A 17207-nucleotide genomic window follows, 5' to 3' on the forward strand; every position below is an offset into this window, starting at 1 on the left:
TATACTTATTCTCAGCGTTTAGTAAAATAACCTGTCCTCATTTTAGACTCTCATTAATGGATTTTTACATATTTAGCTTAAAGTGTAAGGTCGGGGTAGACACTGGATTTTTTTAAAATTCTATTTAAAGGTCCTATGTTGAGGAAATGATATGACCAGGAGCTTGAGACTGTCCACACTCTCCTAAAGTGGGTCACCCAATTCAATGGCAATTAGATCCAGATGCTTCTTTTGGCTTTCCCTGGAGGAGTGAGGAGGATCTTAGTCTTTAGCACGCTGTCATTCTCTCGTGTGTCTACAGAGTTCTTCAAACAGACGGCAGAGCGACAGCGTGCTAAAGACTCACTTCCTACTCATTTCTCCAGGGAAAGCCGAAAAGAGGCTGCTGGATCACGCAGCTCCGTGAGCCAGACACCTTTTAGCATCGGCAGACTGATCTATTTCCCATCACAGATGAGACACACACACACACACATATTATAAAAGCTGCACACTATCGCAGAGTGTGACAGTTTGGTCTGGAGCCTGTATTCTTGTGTTAGACACAATGCACAGTCAATGATTTGTTTTATACTCAGCCATTTTTTCACACATTGTCACAGATATTATCATCATTAACACTGGCTATCTAATTAAATATTAACTGTAGCGATTAGGGACGCATCAATATGGATACTGGTATCGGGTATGGATCCGAAACTATGCTCATTACTTGTACTAGTATTGATAAAAAATACCAGCATGCAATTCCATGTGATACGATGTGATGTGAGTATAGTGCACATTGCCGCACTACAGAACAGACGGCATGAAATTACTAATCTGAACGTGTTTCCTGGTTAATGATGGCACTCGTAGCAAAGCAGACTGCAAACTGTCTTCTGGGCAACTATCACAGGAAGGAGCTGCAGCATCTTTTTACAGTGCACATGACCTGATAAAACATCTTATGGTGTTTATGCAGCATCTTGAATTGAGAGTGTGATGGCAGTATCAGCGAGTGTAGTTATTAAAAACGAGTGCAAAGTACCGTGAATTGCGCATACACACAGAGCAGTGAAGCAAGCATGCAGAGAAAGTGTGTGCGTCAGAGCACTTCAGTCCTGTGAGCACTGAGCACTGAGACACGAGACATGCGTGACAACTTGCGCTCGTTTTTAATGACTACACTCACTGATACTGCTCTGTGCACTTTCTGTTAGAGATACTGTTTACATGCCTTCATCTTTTAAATCTTACAGAAAACACAGCACAAGGAGTCCATTAATAGCAGCAGACAGCTAAATGGTCCATGATGCCCCTGATTGATTATTACTAAGTAGTGTAATGATTATAGTATCATTATTGGTGTTGGTATCATAGAGTACCAAACTATGTGTACTCAATTATACTCAGTCTAAAAAAAACTGGTATGGATCCATCCTTAGTAGAGATTTATTCTGGTATTTATTGCAGTAGAAACCTTGAGAGAAATGAAGTTGTGAAAGACTTTTTTTTTATCACAACCAAGCCAAAGCAACACCCATTCCCACCTGTCCTTCAGAAGACTGATGAGTAGTGTCAGATGTTCTCTGGCTTGGCTGGAATAAAAGCCCGCAGCCAGCACCAGCCCTCGGTGGATAAGCTTGGACACCCCTGCTGTAAGGATTTGCATTTTCTGCGGTCTAACCAAAGCTTTAGTGGGGAGGACTCATCTTTCTTCTGTTAAACGTAGCCATGTTGTTTACATTTCACATCCACATTTACATTTGCATCAACACTGACATTTACATTTATTCATTTGGCAGACTCTTTTATCCAAAGTGACTTGTGAGTGAGACAGAATCCAGTCTGAGCACGGAGCTGTCGAGCAAGCTGACAGTGATATGAGCGATTATAAATAAGTGCAAGATAAATGCAGGAAGAGCAAAGAGAGCTGAATCCCAGCCATACTTCCTTGCTTCAAAAATAATGTACTGTTAGTGATGTTCTGTGCTGTCGTGGTTAATTGTGTAAATTGTGTAAAATGTTGCAGCAACGTTGTGGGAACATTTACAGATTTCACCCCAGCATGGAAGGAAGTAGGGGTCAGAGGTCAAGGATTAGAGGTCAGATGCAGTGGCTTTGGAGTAAAGGGTTTGTTCAAGAGCTCAACAATGCTGGAGTCTGAATCTCTCGACTGTCTCAGTAATCAGAACATTAGGTACTTAGGTGCAAACTTGAGTAGACTGACTGAGCAATCGATTGGACCGAGTTCTAGAGCAATTCCTGGGTAATTACCCATTGTCATTCCATCCATCCATGCTTCCACTGATCTTCCCTTCCTTCCTTCCTTCTTTCCTTTCTTTCTTTCTTTCTTTCTTAACTGAAAAAAGTAAAATTGAGGAAGAATAAATGTATGCTGTGTTTCACAGACGTGATGATTTCCTCATTGTAGTATGAGAAGTATAGTTATGATTACGGCTTTAACATGATATAAGCTGAAATTAAATTATACATGATGTTTTCTACTTCTCTCTCTCTCTCTCTCTCTCTCTCTCTCTCTCTGTAGTGAGGTCTCTTGTCCTGGGGCATGATGGCAGATCCTGTGGAGCAGGATGGGAAGGAGCTGAGTCCGGTGGACTTCATCCAGCTGCAGCAATACATGGACTGTGAGTGTTGAGCCGCCCACACACTGATCACAGGGTCTCACTGCCTCACTCATCTCAGTGAATGTGCAAGATGCTGTGTGTGTGTGTGTGCGTGCCTCAGTGCAAAAGAGGCATATTTGAATCTCAAAGCCGATGTTTGAATCTCAAACTTGTTCTCTTTCTGTCTGTCTGTCTGTGTGTGTGTGCGCGTGTGCGCGTGTGCGCGCGTGTGTGTGCGTGTCTCCAGATTGCAGTTTGAAGGTGAAAGATGTGCTGAGGGAATTCGACGCAGATGGCCAGCTGGCTCGGTACAGGCATGGAGAGGTGAGAATGTGAGCTGGCGGGTCGTCTGCCGGCTGCCCTTTTTCACTTTACGCCAAACTAATATGCAAAGTGGACATGATTGTGTCACTCCTTTAGCCTCACTCACACTCACTCACACTCCCACACACTCGAAGCTTCTGCATACATCTTCCTGCTTGATATCTGCCAAGGCCCGATCCCTCCCTGAATTCAAATGCAAAAACATGAAGTTTAACCTGTTAACTCTTAACACATGGCTGATTTTGATGATATACAAAATTATATATAAAAGTCTGAGACCACATTGAAAATATGGGAATTTTTTTAAATTTGAAACTGGAAATAAATTTTGAAAAATTTAAAATAAATAACAGAATTTTTCAATATGTTGAATATTCATCATTTAGTATTGAAATTTAAGCAAATTTATGATATTGACCATGTGAACTCCTTTGTACAAAAGGTCAGATTTTCAGTCTTATCCTTTCCATTGAAGCACATGTTCAGAAGGCTCTCCAATGGATTTACTCTAACATGGATCATCTAGTTGTACACAAACTCATGACCATAGATGAGGCAGGACAACATTAATGATGACATAGCCTCAAACAAAATGAAGTTGAGCGGCTATCACACATGACTTATCCTATAGACTACTATCTGATGAATTTTTAGAGGAATCCTCTAATAGCTAGTTGAGAGTCAACAGCATACAGTCATCCTGCATACAGTCTAGCAGCTTGTTTTAGATGATCGATAGATAGATAGATAGATTACCTTTGTTCAACAGGGTTTGATACACGAGGGGTGTTTCCCAGTGCTAGCATGGCACATTCAGAAAAGCTAGTATAAACCACAGTTACCAGGTTTAAGTGGTTTGATACACGAGGGGTGTTTCCCAGTGCTAGCATGGCACATTCAGAAAAGCTAGTATAAACCACAGTTACCAGGTTTAAGTGGAATTTCCAGGCAAGTACATCTCAAAAAGACTTACAACTATCCTAAAAAGATTTGTGCATTGTGCATTTCTTTTTTTTTTCTCAGCCTTTGTGTGAGAAACAAGGTCACTGTGGTGCACACGCATTTCTGACGTACAGACATTATGCACTCCATAATCCCTTTTCCCTAATATTTCGCAATATATCTTATAATAGAAATGGTTCTGTACATCATAGACACATAGACACAAACTTTACCTTTGTGCAAATTTATTAGATTTAATTCTGATTATTTTGCTAAAACAAGATTTTAAACTAGCCCAATTTGGTGTAAAGACTGTGACCCTGCCATGAACTGTCCTATTTGCTGCTCCTGTTTATATGTTTATAGAGCGAGCATGGGGCAGCGTGAGTCCTGTCTCAGTGTGCTGCTATTAGTGCTTGATCCAGTTCCCATTTTTAAGTGCAATAATAATTCTATGGAGCTAAATGGGGCAGTTATCCATGTTAATGGATAAAATTCATATCTACTTTAATGCACAATAAACACTGTGAAGTACACAGACATAAGCTTCATGAACTAAACTGCTGGTCTGTGAGCTTTGGGTTTGCACAGATCTATACTCAGATCTATGCTCAGAAATGTTGGGTGCACGATTAATTTGATATTATTCCTCAATTAATTAATCCCAATCAGTCAACTGTGAAACTGTTGAGCTTAGCTGAAGTTAGTTAATTGGCTAATGTTTTTATTGACTGGTGCATTACAAGCTTCCCATTTATTTGCCTCTGACCAATTCCAGTTCTCTCTGACACACTCCGCTTTCCTAAACACGCTGAGACAGCAGACTAAATCAATTTCATTTGGCTACACAGACAGAGAACATTGAGATCAGTTGAGCCAGATGATATGACACACAAAAGTAAAGCTCACTAGACAAGACATGCTGGAATTGTCTCCATTAGCCTTCAGAAGCCTTGAGAGGAACCAGATTCAAAATGGAGCCCGTCTTTTTCTGAGTGACACCAGATAGTGAGATTATAAATCATTACAGTATGCAGGTGTAGAAGAGTAAAGGCAAACAGTATTAAGGATGTTCAGAGTGAGCAGATCATGAGTCCTGGGGTGGGCACAGGACAGTCTTTATGATTACAGCAGCAGTATTTATTTACAAAGCTACAGTTGATATGCTCCAGGTGATCCAGTGAAGCGAGGGTGCAATTTGGGTGACGCAAAATGGGACGAATAATCATGATTTCAATAGTAAGCAAAATAACTGTGATTTTAATTATAATAATGTTATAATGCAGCCCGTTTGGGACAGACTCATATCATCTGGCTCAACTGAATGCAGTATTCCCTTATGCCGACTGTGTCATACATGAGCTCATTGAGATGTCTGTGTATGTGCCTGTGCCTGTGTGTGTGTGTGTGTGTGTGTGTGTGTGTCTAAAACTGTGGTATGCGTCATGATTTTCCACTTTTACACCTAAAGAGCACAGGTGTCCTCAGGACTTTAAAGTTTGAGTTTGTCTCGCAGAAAAGAGGACGGCATTAGTGCTGAGATACAGAACTAGGTTTGGGTTTGTAGTGCAGCACCAGTGGGAGGAAACCGTCGCCCTCCCTCAGGAGCTCTGCTGTTATGTTACGGTGTTATGGTTCAGTTTCTTTTTCTATTTTCAGTAACATATTCATAAGTGCAGTATAACTGTGCTTAGACTTTTTTGTAAGTTGGTAATTAATACTTGTAAACATTTTTATATTGCACATAAAGCTCTAATAATATGCTATAAGTAATTCCCTGATTTGATTATATTCATCATTGTAACCCATGTTACTATTCATTATAATGCACGGCCTTTATAACTAATAATGAATAATTACTATAACTAATATTTGTTAACAGTTTTACTAAAAAAACATAATAAAGATTTAAAATGCTTCAAAAAAACTGCTTCAAAAAAGTGAACATGTTAAATTATTCCTCATTATAAAGTGTGAAACCCAATTAACTTTATTTTTGTAATGTAATATGGAAACACACAAAAAAAACTTAATACACTATTACTTTATTGAAGTCTTGAAGAAAACTTTAATGTCAAAATAATTAAGGCACATTACAAAAAATGATTAGTGTTTTGGAAAATGGGATTAAAATGAATAGTGACACATGCATTACAATGTAATTAAACGTTTTCAAGGAATTATTTATGTAAGGAATTATACAGATGTGCTGTTAGAGGAAAAAATAAACGACTAGGTGAAATGATGTGCCTGGCACTAGGCATAGTTAATGTTAGCACCCTGAAGTTGATTATTTTCTTGTAACAGCACATCCCACAGTGTATTATTCCTCATTTATCACAACAATCTGCCAAAAATTACAATTTTTAATTTATTAGTGAACACCACATACTTTTTAACCATTTATAGTTGCATGTAACGTCGTGAAACATCCATGAAACAAGTTAGTTCCTGTTATCACTTATGTTACACTGTCCATAAACAGTCGTTTGCTCAACAGCCCCTTTTCTTTATTAAAACATAAAAGACAAAGTTGTTTGTTCTGAAGACTTTTTAGTGGTGGAAACGTTATTGACCGTTTCGAAGCTCTGACACTGGAGACTCCTTCCACAAATGTATACTAAATGTTTCCTTAACTTTGTTAACAGTTTTTCTTTGTAAAATAACAACATTTTAGTATGTTCTTTCAGTAGTCTTAGATTATGCAGATCTTCTGCCATAAAATTCGCTGTGAATGAGCTGTTACTATAGAAACAATAACGTATTAGAACGAGCGCATTCATTACAAATCTGTGATATGAGTCAAAGGAAATTAATCAACACTTTCCGACCAGTCAGATTTAAGACTTATAAGCAGTTATAATGATTTATGAGGATGGGCTTTATAGACAGTGTTGCCGTGTTTTCTGCCAGCGGTGATGATGACAAATTGGGGTATTTTGTATCAACCGTCAGAAAGCTGCCTCTGAATTATTCGTGAGTGTGTGAGAGTGTGTGATGAGTGATGAGTGATGAGTGAGTGTAGCTGTGTTCATTACTCAGAAGACACCATTTTTGACTTTTCTCTGCATCCATCAGTGCATTGATAAGGAAGGCTTCCGTCTCTTCCTGAACACATATCTGGAGGTGGACGAGTTCCCTCAGGATCTCTGCGAGCGCCTCTTCAACTCCTTCAAGACCTCCGATGAGGCCAGTGAGTCTCTGAGCCCTGACGCCTTCTTTCGTCTGTCTCTTACATTTGTGCAGTGATGGAGTGCTTAGTGATAAAGCTGCACTAATATTATATATAGTTTGCAAAAGTTTGCACCCCCGCATAGCTTTTGAATGAAAAACAGGAACATGTGCATCTGTTTAACGGGAACCAGTAAAAAGAAATCCCAGAAGTTACAAATGTAATCTGAGTGAATCCTGCAACAGGACAGCAATCCAAATCATAAGGAAATGTCAACAGAAAATGGTTTAAAAGAAGTATGATGTTAAAGTTGTATATTCAGTTAATCCAAAAATCTGAAAAATGCCTAATGTGAACAGAATTATTTCTATCTGTAGTGTTTTGCCTTAAAGATTCCAACACAAAATCTGAGTGTTTAAGGAGTAAGAGTGGTTATTTGATTTCACTTTTTTGTGAGTAACAGTGATGTTATAAGACCACTAACACCTGACAATCACTACAATACTCAAAAAACTGTGTTCTCATGTTAATATATATCAATATTGATATCATATCATGTTGACCAGATGTAAAAGGTTCATAACTGCCAAACTGGCAGAGTTGGGGCCTTGAGCAAATTCCTTAAACATCATCTGCTTCAGGGACCTTGACCTCTGAGTCTTCTTGGCAGAATATATACAGAAAAAAGAACATAATGATCAGTTTCCCCTGGAAATTACATAAATTAAGCTATATCCAAAAAAAGGAAAGATTGTGAAAATTGTTAAATCCCCAGGTGAATTTTTAAGTTTGGCATCTTTCACTGTCGTGCATCTTGATCCACACTTCACTAATTACATCAGTAAGCGATAAGCACTGTTTGTTTTTGCTCTGTCTCTAAGGGGAGGTCTTCCTTAAAGACGTGTCCTGTTATTTCTCCCTGCTGGAGGATGGGCAGCCTCGAGACAAACTAGAGTGTGAGTCTTAGCATGTTTTAACACAGCCTTGTTTCCATTAACTCATGGGGGCTAAGAAGCTAAATCCCATCTCTATTTCCTCAGTCGCTTTCAGACTTTATGACCGAGACGGCAACGGAGTCCTGGACAGTTCAGTAAGTCCTGTCTGTTTGTCTGTCTGTCTGTCTGTCTGCCTGCCTACTTGTCTGCTTGCCTACCTGTCTGTCTGTCTGTGTCTGTCTGTCTGTTTGTCTGTCTGTCTGTCTGTCTGCCTACCTGCCTGTCTGCCTGCCTACCTGCCTACCTGCCTGTCTGTCTACCTGTCTGTCTGTCTGTCTGTTTGTCTGCCTGCCTGATGGCCAGCCTGTCTCTGTGTCTGTTTATGGGCCTGTCTGCCTGTCTGCCTGTCTGTCTGCCTGTCTTTCTGTCTGTCTGCCTGATGGCCAGCCTGTCTCTGTGTCTGTTTATGGGCCTGTCTGCCTTCCTGTCTGTTTGTCTGTCTGTCTGATCAGCTGTTTATTTAATCAGATGTTTATTTGTTTGATCAGGTGGTTATTTAATTGGTTGTTTATTTGATCAGGTGTTTGATCAGGTGTTTATTTGCTCACAAGTTTATTTGATCATGTGTTTGTTTAAACATGTGTTTATTTGATCAGATATTTGTCTGATCAGGTATTTATTTGACCAGATGTTCATTTGATCAGGTGTTTTTTTTTTGATCAGATGTTTATTTGATCAGATATTTGTCTGATCCAGTATTTATTTAATCAAACATTTATTTGACCAGTGTATGTTTAATCAGGTGTTTAGTGTTTATTTGACCAGTGTTTATTTGATCAAATGTTTGTCTGATCAGGTATTTATTAGACCAGATGTTCACATGATCTGATCAGGTGTTCATTTGATTAGGTGTTTATTTGATCAGTTGTTTATTTGCTCAGTTGTTTATTTGATCACATGCTCAGGTGTTTTTTGATCAGTTGTTCATTTGATCAGTTGTTATTTGAAAGGGTGTTTGCTTGATCACTTGTTTATTTGAACAAGTTTTTGTTTAATCAGGTGTTTATATGATCAAGTGTTTGTCTGATCAGGTATTTATTTGACCAGGCGTTCACATGATCTGATCAGGTGTTCATCTGATTAGGTGTTTATTTAATCAGTTGTTTATTTGCTCAGGTGTTTATTTGATCACATGCTCATTTGTTCAGGTGTTTTTTTGATCAGTTGTTATTTGAAAGGGTGTTTACTTGATCACTTGTTTATTTGAACAAGTATTTGTTTAATCAGGTGTTTATCTGATCATTTTTTTTATTTGAACTGGTGTTTATTTGCTCAGGTGTTTATTTGTATGAGTGTTTGTTTAATCAGATATTTATTTGAACGGGTGTATGTCTGATCAGGTGTTTATTTGCGTAGATGTTTGATCGGTTGTTTAATTGATCAGAGTTTATGTGTAATTGTTGTGGTGTTAATCAGCTTTGTACAATCTTTTTCCTGTCACAGGAAGTGGACCGGATTATCGCTCAAATGATGCACGCAGCTGATTATCTGGGCTGGGACGTGTCAGAGCTCAGACCTGTGAGTGTACCTTCTTCTGTGTGTGTGTGTGTGTGTGTGTGTGTGTGTGTTATGCTGCCAGCATGTGTGACATACCTTCATAGTGTGTTAGGTTTCTTACTCTAAACCCACCCTTGAGGATGGGGCTTCATGGAATTTGCTTACATATTTGACAGTAAAGCAAAAACCTTTTTTTCTCTTTAGCCAAAGTGTATTTGAGGAGCTGAGACATGTTCTGTATCTGACGCTCGCTTATTTGTTTTTGCATAATGGCCACAAGGCTAACGTTGCTCCAGTATGGGAAGCACCAGTGCAAAATTAAAGGCGCATCAGTGTTTAAATGTGTTTCTAAAATTGTAATAATCATATAATGTAACATGGCCGACTTCTGTTAAACATGCTGACTTAAAACTTCAGTGTGTTTTTGTTTGGTGTTGATTATGTCATGATGTATGATGAGTAGATAATAAATGTAACATTGTGTTGGTGTGTTGGTATTGTTTAAAGATAATTTAACACACTTTCAAATAGAACAGATAGCTATATTGGTTTTTGTGCAGTAGTGCATCTTGAAAACCTGACACACACACACACACACACACACAATATTTTTACTTTCTGACTCCTAGGTGCTGAAGGACATGATGACAGCGATTGACTCGGACAGCAGTGGAACCGTGTCACTGGACGAGTGGGTGGAAGGAGGGATGAACAATGTGCCTCTACTGGTCTTACTCGGGTTGAAGGTTAGACACACATGCACGCACACACACGCACACACATGCACACACACACACACACACACACACACATACATGCACACATGCACAAACACACGGTCAGAATGCAGTTATGTGTTTCTGTTTTTTTTTTTATTTTTAAGGAAGCTTTCATTTTCTAATGCCATGTTCTCATTCCTCTTTCACATAATGCTGAAGTAAATGCTGTTAAGATAACTCGTGTGTGTGTGTGGCACACTCTTCACATCCACTTTCATGAGCTGAAACTCAGGAAGTTGTGGTTTACTGTACTTGGCATTTAAACAGTACTGTCGTATTGAACACACACATGCACAAATACATTTATAAAAGTCTCAGCTCAATGTCATAGCTAGGAGGGTGGATTTTGTTTGAACCCTCTGAAATATTTTCCAGTTTCACGTACTTATTCCTGGATGGTGAATATAACACTTATCTTATTTCATGTCAAATAATATTTTTTGCACAGTCAGGACTGGGTATTTTTCCCGTTTTCGTTTGAAAAGTGGCTAGCTACACTCTGAGCTGAAGGATGGCAGTCTTCAAAAAAAATAATGGAGGTTTAGTGAAGGAGATAAAGAAGGGTAGATCTAGTTTTATAAGATAATAAACTAAGATTAAGTAACAAAGTGGCATTCAGTTTTATTTATATAGCGCTTTTAATAATGGACATTTTCACAAAGCAGCTTTCCTTATTATTACTTATTATTTATTATTTAATTATTATGTTCCTCCTGCCTTTCCCCCCAAGCTAAGGAATGTCTCAGAACGCTATTTTACATGGCTAAATGTGAACGGTCAGTAATACGCTCGAGCATGCATTATACCCTAGGAAGATGCTTTAGTTTTTGGAAATGCAGAGAATACACACCAGGTTTCTATTTGCATGTGCGACTGAGATCTCAGATCCTTATGCTAGGCCACATAATGAGAAGCATGTGGAGGGATTTCCCCTCAATCTATTTCCATCTCTGAGCGTGGTGGTGTACCATGCACTCACAGGCCTGCTCGCAGTTTATTTTGGTGGTTTGTAGTTTCATATCTCCTCCGGTCTGTTTTGAAGCTGGCAGCTCTCTGAGTCACACCAACTGACAGTCTCTAGTAACTAACGAGCTATAAATAGGACAAAGCTCAAATAAACAGTGTGTGACATCTCTTTTGCCTGTGCACCCACACTGCAAAAATGAGTTATCATTTATGAACAATAGCCATGTGTGTGGATGGAACAATGGGCAAGGTGACTAACAATCTCAATGAATAATGAGCTTAAATGAAGCTTTTTTTTCCATTTACTAACACAGTGCTTTGTGTTTATGGTTGGATCCCACCTACAGCTAAGGAGAAGAAAAAAACAAAAGTTCAGATTGGTGTGTAGATAATATGTAAGAATAAAACAATTCAGGAAGTGCTGTAACAGGAAAGTAATCAATGATGAGGTGTTGTAATGTGGAAGTGTGAACTTACTGTCGCTTTCCTGTTATTTTCTTATAACAGCATGTCCCAATGTCATGCTGAAAATAGATACGTTTAATGTTGTAGAATGTCCACAAAAGAAGTTAGTTCCTGTTATCACTCATGTTATAACAGCTATAAACAGTCTTTCCTGCACCTGCCTCTCTTTTTGCTCTTTCTTGAAGTTGAAGTTAAGACAAAAGACACAGCTTTCAGCCAAGAAACTGGAAAGCATAAACTGCTTTGTCCTGAAGACTTTCACATGGCAGAAAACCTACTGACTGTTACAAAGCGCTGACACTGGAGACTCCTTCCTTAAATGTTAAATAATCCCTCCTCTCCACCATATCAATGAGAACACATTTTTTTCCTAATCGATTTATTATTAGTCTTAGAGTAAGTGGAAGGTCTGCCATACAAACCCACGTTAATAATGTGTTACTATAGAAATGTTAACGTATTAGAACAAGTGCCTTAATATAAAACTGTGATTTGGCTTGAGCCGGAGCTGCTGTCAGAGCTGCTGTCATAGAAGGTTAATCAGTACCTTCTGACCGATCAGATCTGATAATTCAAAAGCAGTGTGGTGCAACACCGTTTGTCTGTGCCAAGCTTACAATACAATATATTATATAATACGATAAAATATAATATAAATATAACTGGAAAAGATAGATCAGGCATCCCAGGCAACCTAACCACATCGATCAGGAAATACATGATGTCTTCTAACTAGGTTAAAGTTACATTATTGAAAAGCCTAATGCTGAGTGTATGGCCAGATCCACTATAAGTAAGTGCTAGTTTGGGGTTAAAGGCTTTCGGTGACTGCTCGGAAGGTTGTGAGTTCAAATCTCGACATGGCCGAGCTGTCACTCTTGAGCAAAAAACATCTCAGTTGTAAGTTGCTTTGGATGAAAAAAGCAACTTGAATGAATTTGTTATTGAGAACGTGTACGGCACTGAGATTTAAAAAAAAACCAAAACACACATCTTACTGGCTCGCAAGTGCAACAGTTATAACAGCGCTGTAAACACTTCCTCTCTCTCCTCAGGTGACTCAGACGGATGGGCAGCACCTGTGGAGGATGAAGCATTTTAACAAACCGGTGTACTGTAACGTGTGTCAGAGCATGCTGCTGGGGCTGCGCAAACAGGGCCTCTGCTGCACATGTCAGTATCTCGCAGACTCACCAGTCCTCAGTTAATTATAGTAAATAAAGTGTGTATTTCATCATCAACTCTCTGTCGTCCTGCAGGCTGCAAGTACACGGTCCACGGGCGCTGCGCCAACAGGAATCCAACTCCGTGCACTCGCACCTACGTCAAATCCAAGAAGGAGGCTGGGGTAAGATTACTCTAACCTCTCGATCACTCCAGACACACTCATGTGTTACCGCACGGCTACTCTAAAGCTTTTGGTAAATCAGACAGCACTTGAATATAGCAGTGTAGAAACACAGTCAGCCTCTATATGTGTAATTATATTGTAAAAACTGACGATGTTTGACAACCTAAAATGCATCCATATAAAGATACACTATTTTGTAAGATAAAGATGAGATCAGTATTGGCATTTCAGTTGATAAATAGTAATGTTAGAATTCTGGTGGAAGATAACGAACACTAACACCAGCTCTTGATAAAAGCTCTTGTAACACCACATGACAAAACAATCAGTTATCTTGTAACACCACATGACAAAACAATCAGTTATCTTTATATACAATCAAGTGCCACAAATGTAACCTTACTGTTATTTGTCTCCTGTGTGTTAGCAAGAGCTTAACATAACTAGCATGCTGCTATGCTAGTATGACCCTGCAGCTAGCATCCAGTGCACTAGCTATCAATAGTGTAATAAATAATAACACTAAAATTGATTGTGAATCTTTTAAACACACATCAAATATCCATTAACGAGTACGAAATAGAAGCTAGCCATGAGCTGTTCTTAAACAGGAGTGGACAGATCAGTACCCCGGGTGCGCAGGACAAGCAGATTTCATGTCTGGGCTATTAGTTTATTAGTTATTGTTGCCCAGCGACCAAGTAGGTTTAATAACCAGAGACGAAAAAACTTTTGCGGAGCATTTGTATTTGGTATGTACTTTAACACATATGTCCGAATCTCAGCTCCTGCTGCACTACGCACATCGGCTGAGGCGTGACGTGGCTGATGATAGAATGATTTTTACTAGGGGATTAATTATTGTGTATGAATGACTCATTATCTTTTCAAAATCAGATACATAAATACAAAGCCGTCATATAACTGTCCTGTTTGCTACACACAGTCACCTCTTGGTTCAACATACTGAGATGAAAATAAAGATGCTAGCCAGACTTGATAATAGACTGTATAGCAAAAGATTTTGTGGACACCTGACCCTCACACGCATATATGGTTCTTCTCCAGACTGTTGGAACAAAGTTGGAAGCACACAATTGTCTAGAATGTCTTTATATGCTGTAGTAGTACAGTTTCCCTTCACTGGAACTAAGAGGCCAAAACCTGTTCCAGGATGACAATGCCCCTGTGCACAAAGCGAGCTCCATGAAGACATGGTGTGTGAAGGTTGGGGTGTAAGAACTCTGTGTCCTGCACAGAGCCCTAACCTCAACCCCACTGAACACCTTTGGGATGAACTGGAGCACTGACTGCACCCCAGACCTCCTTGTCCAACATCAGTACCTGACCTCACTAATGCTCTTGTGGATGAATGATCAAAATCCACACAGCTACGCTCCAAAATCTAGTGGAAAAAAAGCACATATAGGTGTGATGGTCAGATGTACACATGCTTTTGGCTATATAGTGTATATTTTGTGCGATGTGAGGACAGAACACTACATCTCATAGCTAAAATGTTTGCCAGTGACTTGCTGACTTTTGGTTGAGGACATTAGAAACTTTTTCAGAAGAGGATAATAATTTTCCATAGTCTGTATTAAAGCATTTATCTAGCTAGCTAGCTTGTCATACGTCATTACATTATGTTAGCTATGACCTTTTTTAGCCTTGTCAGTTTTCAGGCAACCAAAACTTGGGACTGGGTAGCACATTAGAGCTTAAATCCCTTTTGGCAAAAGGATCGTATTACTCATTTTGAAACATAGAACCAAAATATAATAGACCATAATAAAATTAAGCAGGGGCCCAGCTTTGAATGAGGGATTTTCCGTGTCACAGAAACCACATTGTTAAAACGGGATGTGGGTGGGAGAGTCTCAGGATATCCATTCATCTAGTTGGTGATATAAGCCTAAAACACCGACCAGATTTCCATGGAAAATAAAGGCAAATATTCAGCAGAAGAGATTTGCTGATTCTTCTTAGGTTCCATTGTTTTGCTGTGGTTGCTATGGCGATGTAAATGACTTCTGGGAAGTACAGTTGTGCGACTGCATTCCAGCAAAACATAGCTTATCACAGCTGTGATTTATTACTTTCTGTGTGTGTTGTGTGTGTGTTATGTGTGTTTTATGTGTGTTTGCCCAGGTTTCAACCCACGACTGGGTGATTGGGAGCTGTGAGTCTGGGAAGTGTGACAAGTGTCAGAAGAAGATTAAGGGTTTGCACGGAAAAAGCTGTGCGTGGTGCCATACTACGGTGAGAATGTGCTGTACAATATGTAAAAAGAAAACAGTTATTAAATAGTTATAAACAGTTCTAGTAAATACTGAATGCCATGCCTCAGCATGATTTCAGGCCAGCTGAAGGCACATTTCTTGACATTGATATAAAGTTTTCAGGCAGCTGATTTATTTATTTATTTTGGTGTCACTTCCTGTTCCAGCGCCATAACGAGTGCGCGACCCAGGAGCCTTCAGAGTGTAACTGCGGCCCACTGAGAGATCACATTTTACCACCGTGGGCCATTTACCCCGTCATTAAGGTAGTGTGATTTATAAGGGACCTTGAGCTGACTTCACAGATGTCTGTTACAAACATGGGTATATTTCAGCGCTGCAGAATAATGCCGTAAATGATGATCATGATTATTTTTCTTCAATTCTCTTTCCTGTTTTTTAATCATTTTATCATTTTAGGTCTAAGATCTTCTGAGTTGTTTTGAACTGGTGCCTTGTTGCAGATTAGTTGTTTTTAGTATTATAAACAACCTGGAAACTATTATATTTGTAGATAAAATATTGTTTAGATTTCAATATTGCAGTTGATTATCTTTTAATTAACCAAGGATATCACTCTTTCTGTTCTTTAGGAGAGACAAAACTGTGTGAAGAACGGAGCGTCAGATGACACTGAGTGCAACACTACACCTGATGGACAGGTACTGCAGGTGAGAGTCGCTCTTAATTACACTCGATTACTCCTCACCTGCTTACGCTTACTACTGCTGAGCACTCCAGAGATCACGTGAACATTTATTTATTTATATTACTGTTGGGTTAAAGTATATCTAAGGAATAAAACACTTGGGGGCTTGCTGTTATAGGAAAATAATCAACAACAGGGTGGTGTGATGTGGACCGACGCAAAGCTGAGTTCCTGTTACCACTCTGAAGTTGATGATTTTTCTATAACTTCATGTTCTGAAGTGTTTTTTCCCTCTTATTCCACAGCAATTTGTCAACACTAACCATTTAGTGATTAAAGAACAATGTTTTATCTGTTTATAGTTACATGTAATGTTGTGGAACATCAGCGAGACTTTTGTAAGTTAGTTACAAAATGCTGGCACTGGAGACTCCTTCCTTAAATAAACATCTCCTCACAGGAATCTTAACCATATCAACAGCTATACATTTTTTATGAAGCTTCTGCCACACAAGTCCCTGTGGAATGAGTTGAAATTATAATGTATTGCAAAGAGCACATTACTATAAACCATGTAGCTGGTACTACTGTCAGGAGCACTGTTATAGAAAATAATCAACACTTTCTGACCAATCAGATTTGAGAATTCAACAATGCTGTGGTATAGGAAAATTAAAAACGTAGTTATAGTGATTCTATATCAATTGCATGCTTAGTTTTTGGATACTTTCAGAGTAAACAGAGAATATAAATGTCCAGTTCATTATATATATACTGAGTGTGTGTTGTCATTCCGCAGGTAATTCCAATTCCTAACTCTCATCCTCTTCTGGTGTTTGTGAACCCTAAAAGTGGAGGCAAACAGGGTGAGAGGTGAGACCACTCCTGACACTTTCTTCTTAAATGACTTTCACTAGCATTACATTTAAACTCTTGTTTTATAAGCAGCCTCGAATCACAGAACGCTAAAAGTATATACACAGCTCATGCTGTGTATAGTAGGGAAGAAAGATGCATCAGTTGCTTAATTGCTTTCTAAATTTGTAAATAAATCATTATGACCACCGTGAAATGAAAGACTTTTATTTTCGGCACCAGACCTAAAGGGCTTTCAGTATGTCCATATTACAGTGATAGTTTGGCCAAAAATGACATTTACACAATTTTTTCTTCACC

At 38.9% G+C, this 17207-nt stretch overlaps 1 protein-coding gene across 1 annotated transcript in view; it reads left to right on the forward strand.

Moving 5' to 3' along the window:
* Positions 1-17207, forward strand: part of dgkaa (diacylglycerol kinase, alpha a) — a 50443-nt gene that overhangs the window by 17198 nt on the left and 16038 nt on the right. Inside the window, exons 2-14 of the mRNA XM_026945074.3 lie at positions 2531-2630; positions 2857-2933; positions 6954-7068; positions 7929-8003; positions 8088-8137; positions 9486-9560; positions 10169-10285; positions 12805-12922; positions 13009-13097; positions 15252-15362; positions 15550-15648; positions 15976-16053; positions 16831-16904. Of these exons, the coding sequence (XP_026800875.2) occupies positions 2552-2630; positions 2857-2933; positions 6954-7068; positions 7929-8003; positions 8088-8137; positions 9486-9560; positions 10169-10285; positions 12805-12922; positions 13009-13097; positions 15252-15362; positions 15550-15648; positions 15976-16053; positions 16831-16904 (1157 nt within the window). The 5' untranslated portion in view covers positions 2531-2551. The remainder of the gene's footprint in view (positions 1-2530; positions 2631-2856; positions 2934-6953; positions 7069-7928; positions 8004-8087; positions 8138-9485; positions 9561-10168; positions 10286-12804; positions 12923-13008; positions 13098-15251; positions 15363-15549; positions 15649-15975; positions 16054-16830; positions 16905-17207) is intronic.

Source organism: Pangasianodon hypophthalmus, chromosome 16 (genome assembly GCF_027358585.1).
Source record: "Pangasianodon hypophthalmus isolate fPanHyp1 chromosome 16, fPanHyp1.pri, whole genome shotgun sequence".
Lineage (NCBI taxonomy): Eukaryota > Metazoa > Chordata > Actinopteri > Siluriformes > Pangasiidae > Pangasianodon > Pangasianodon hypophthalmus.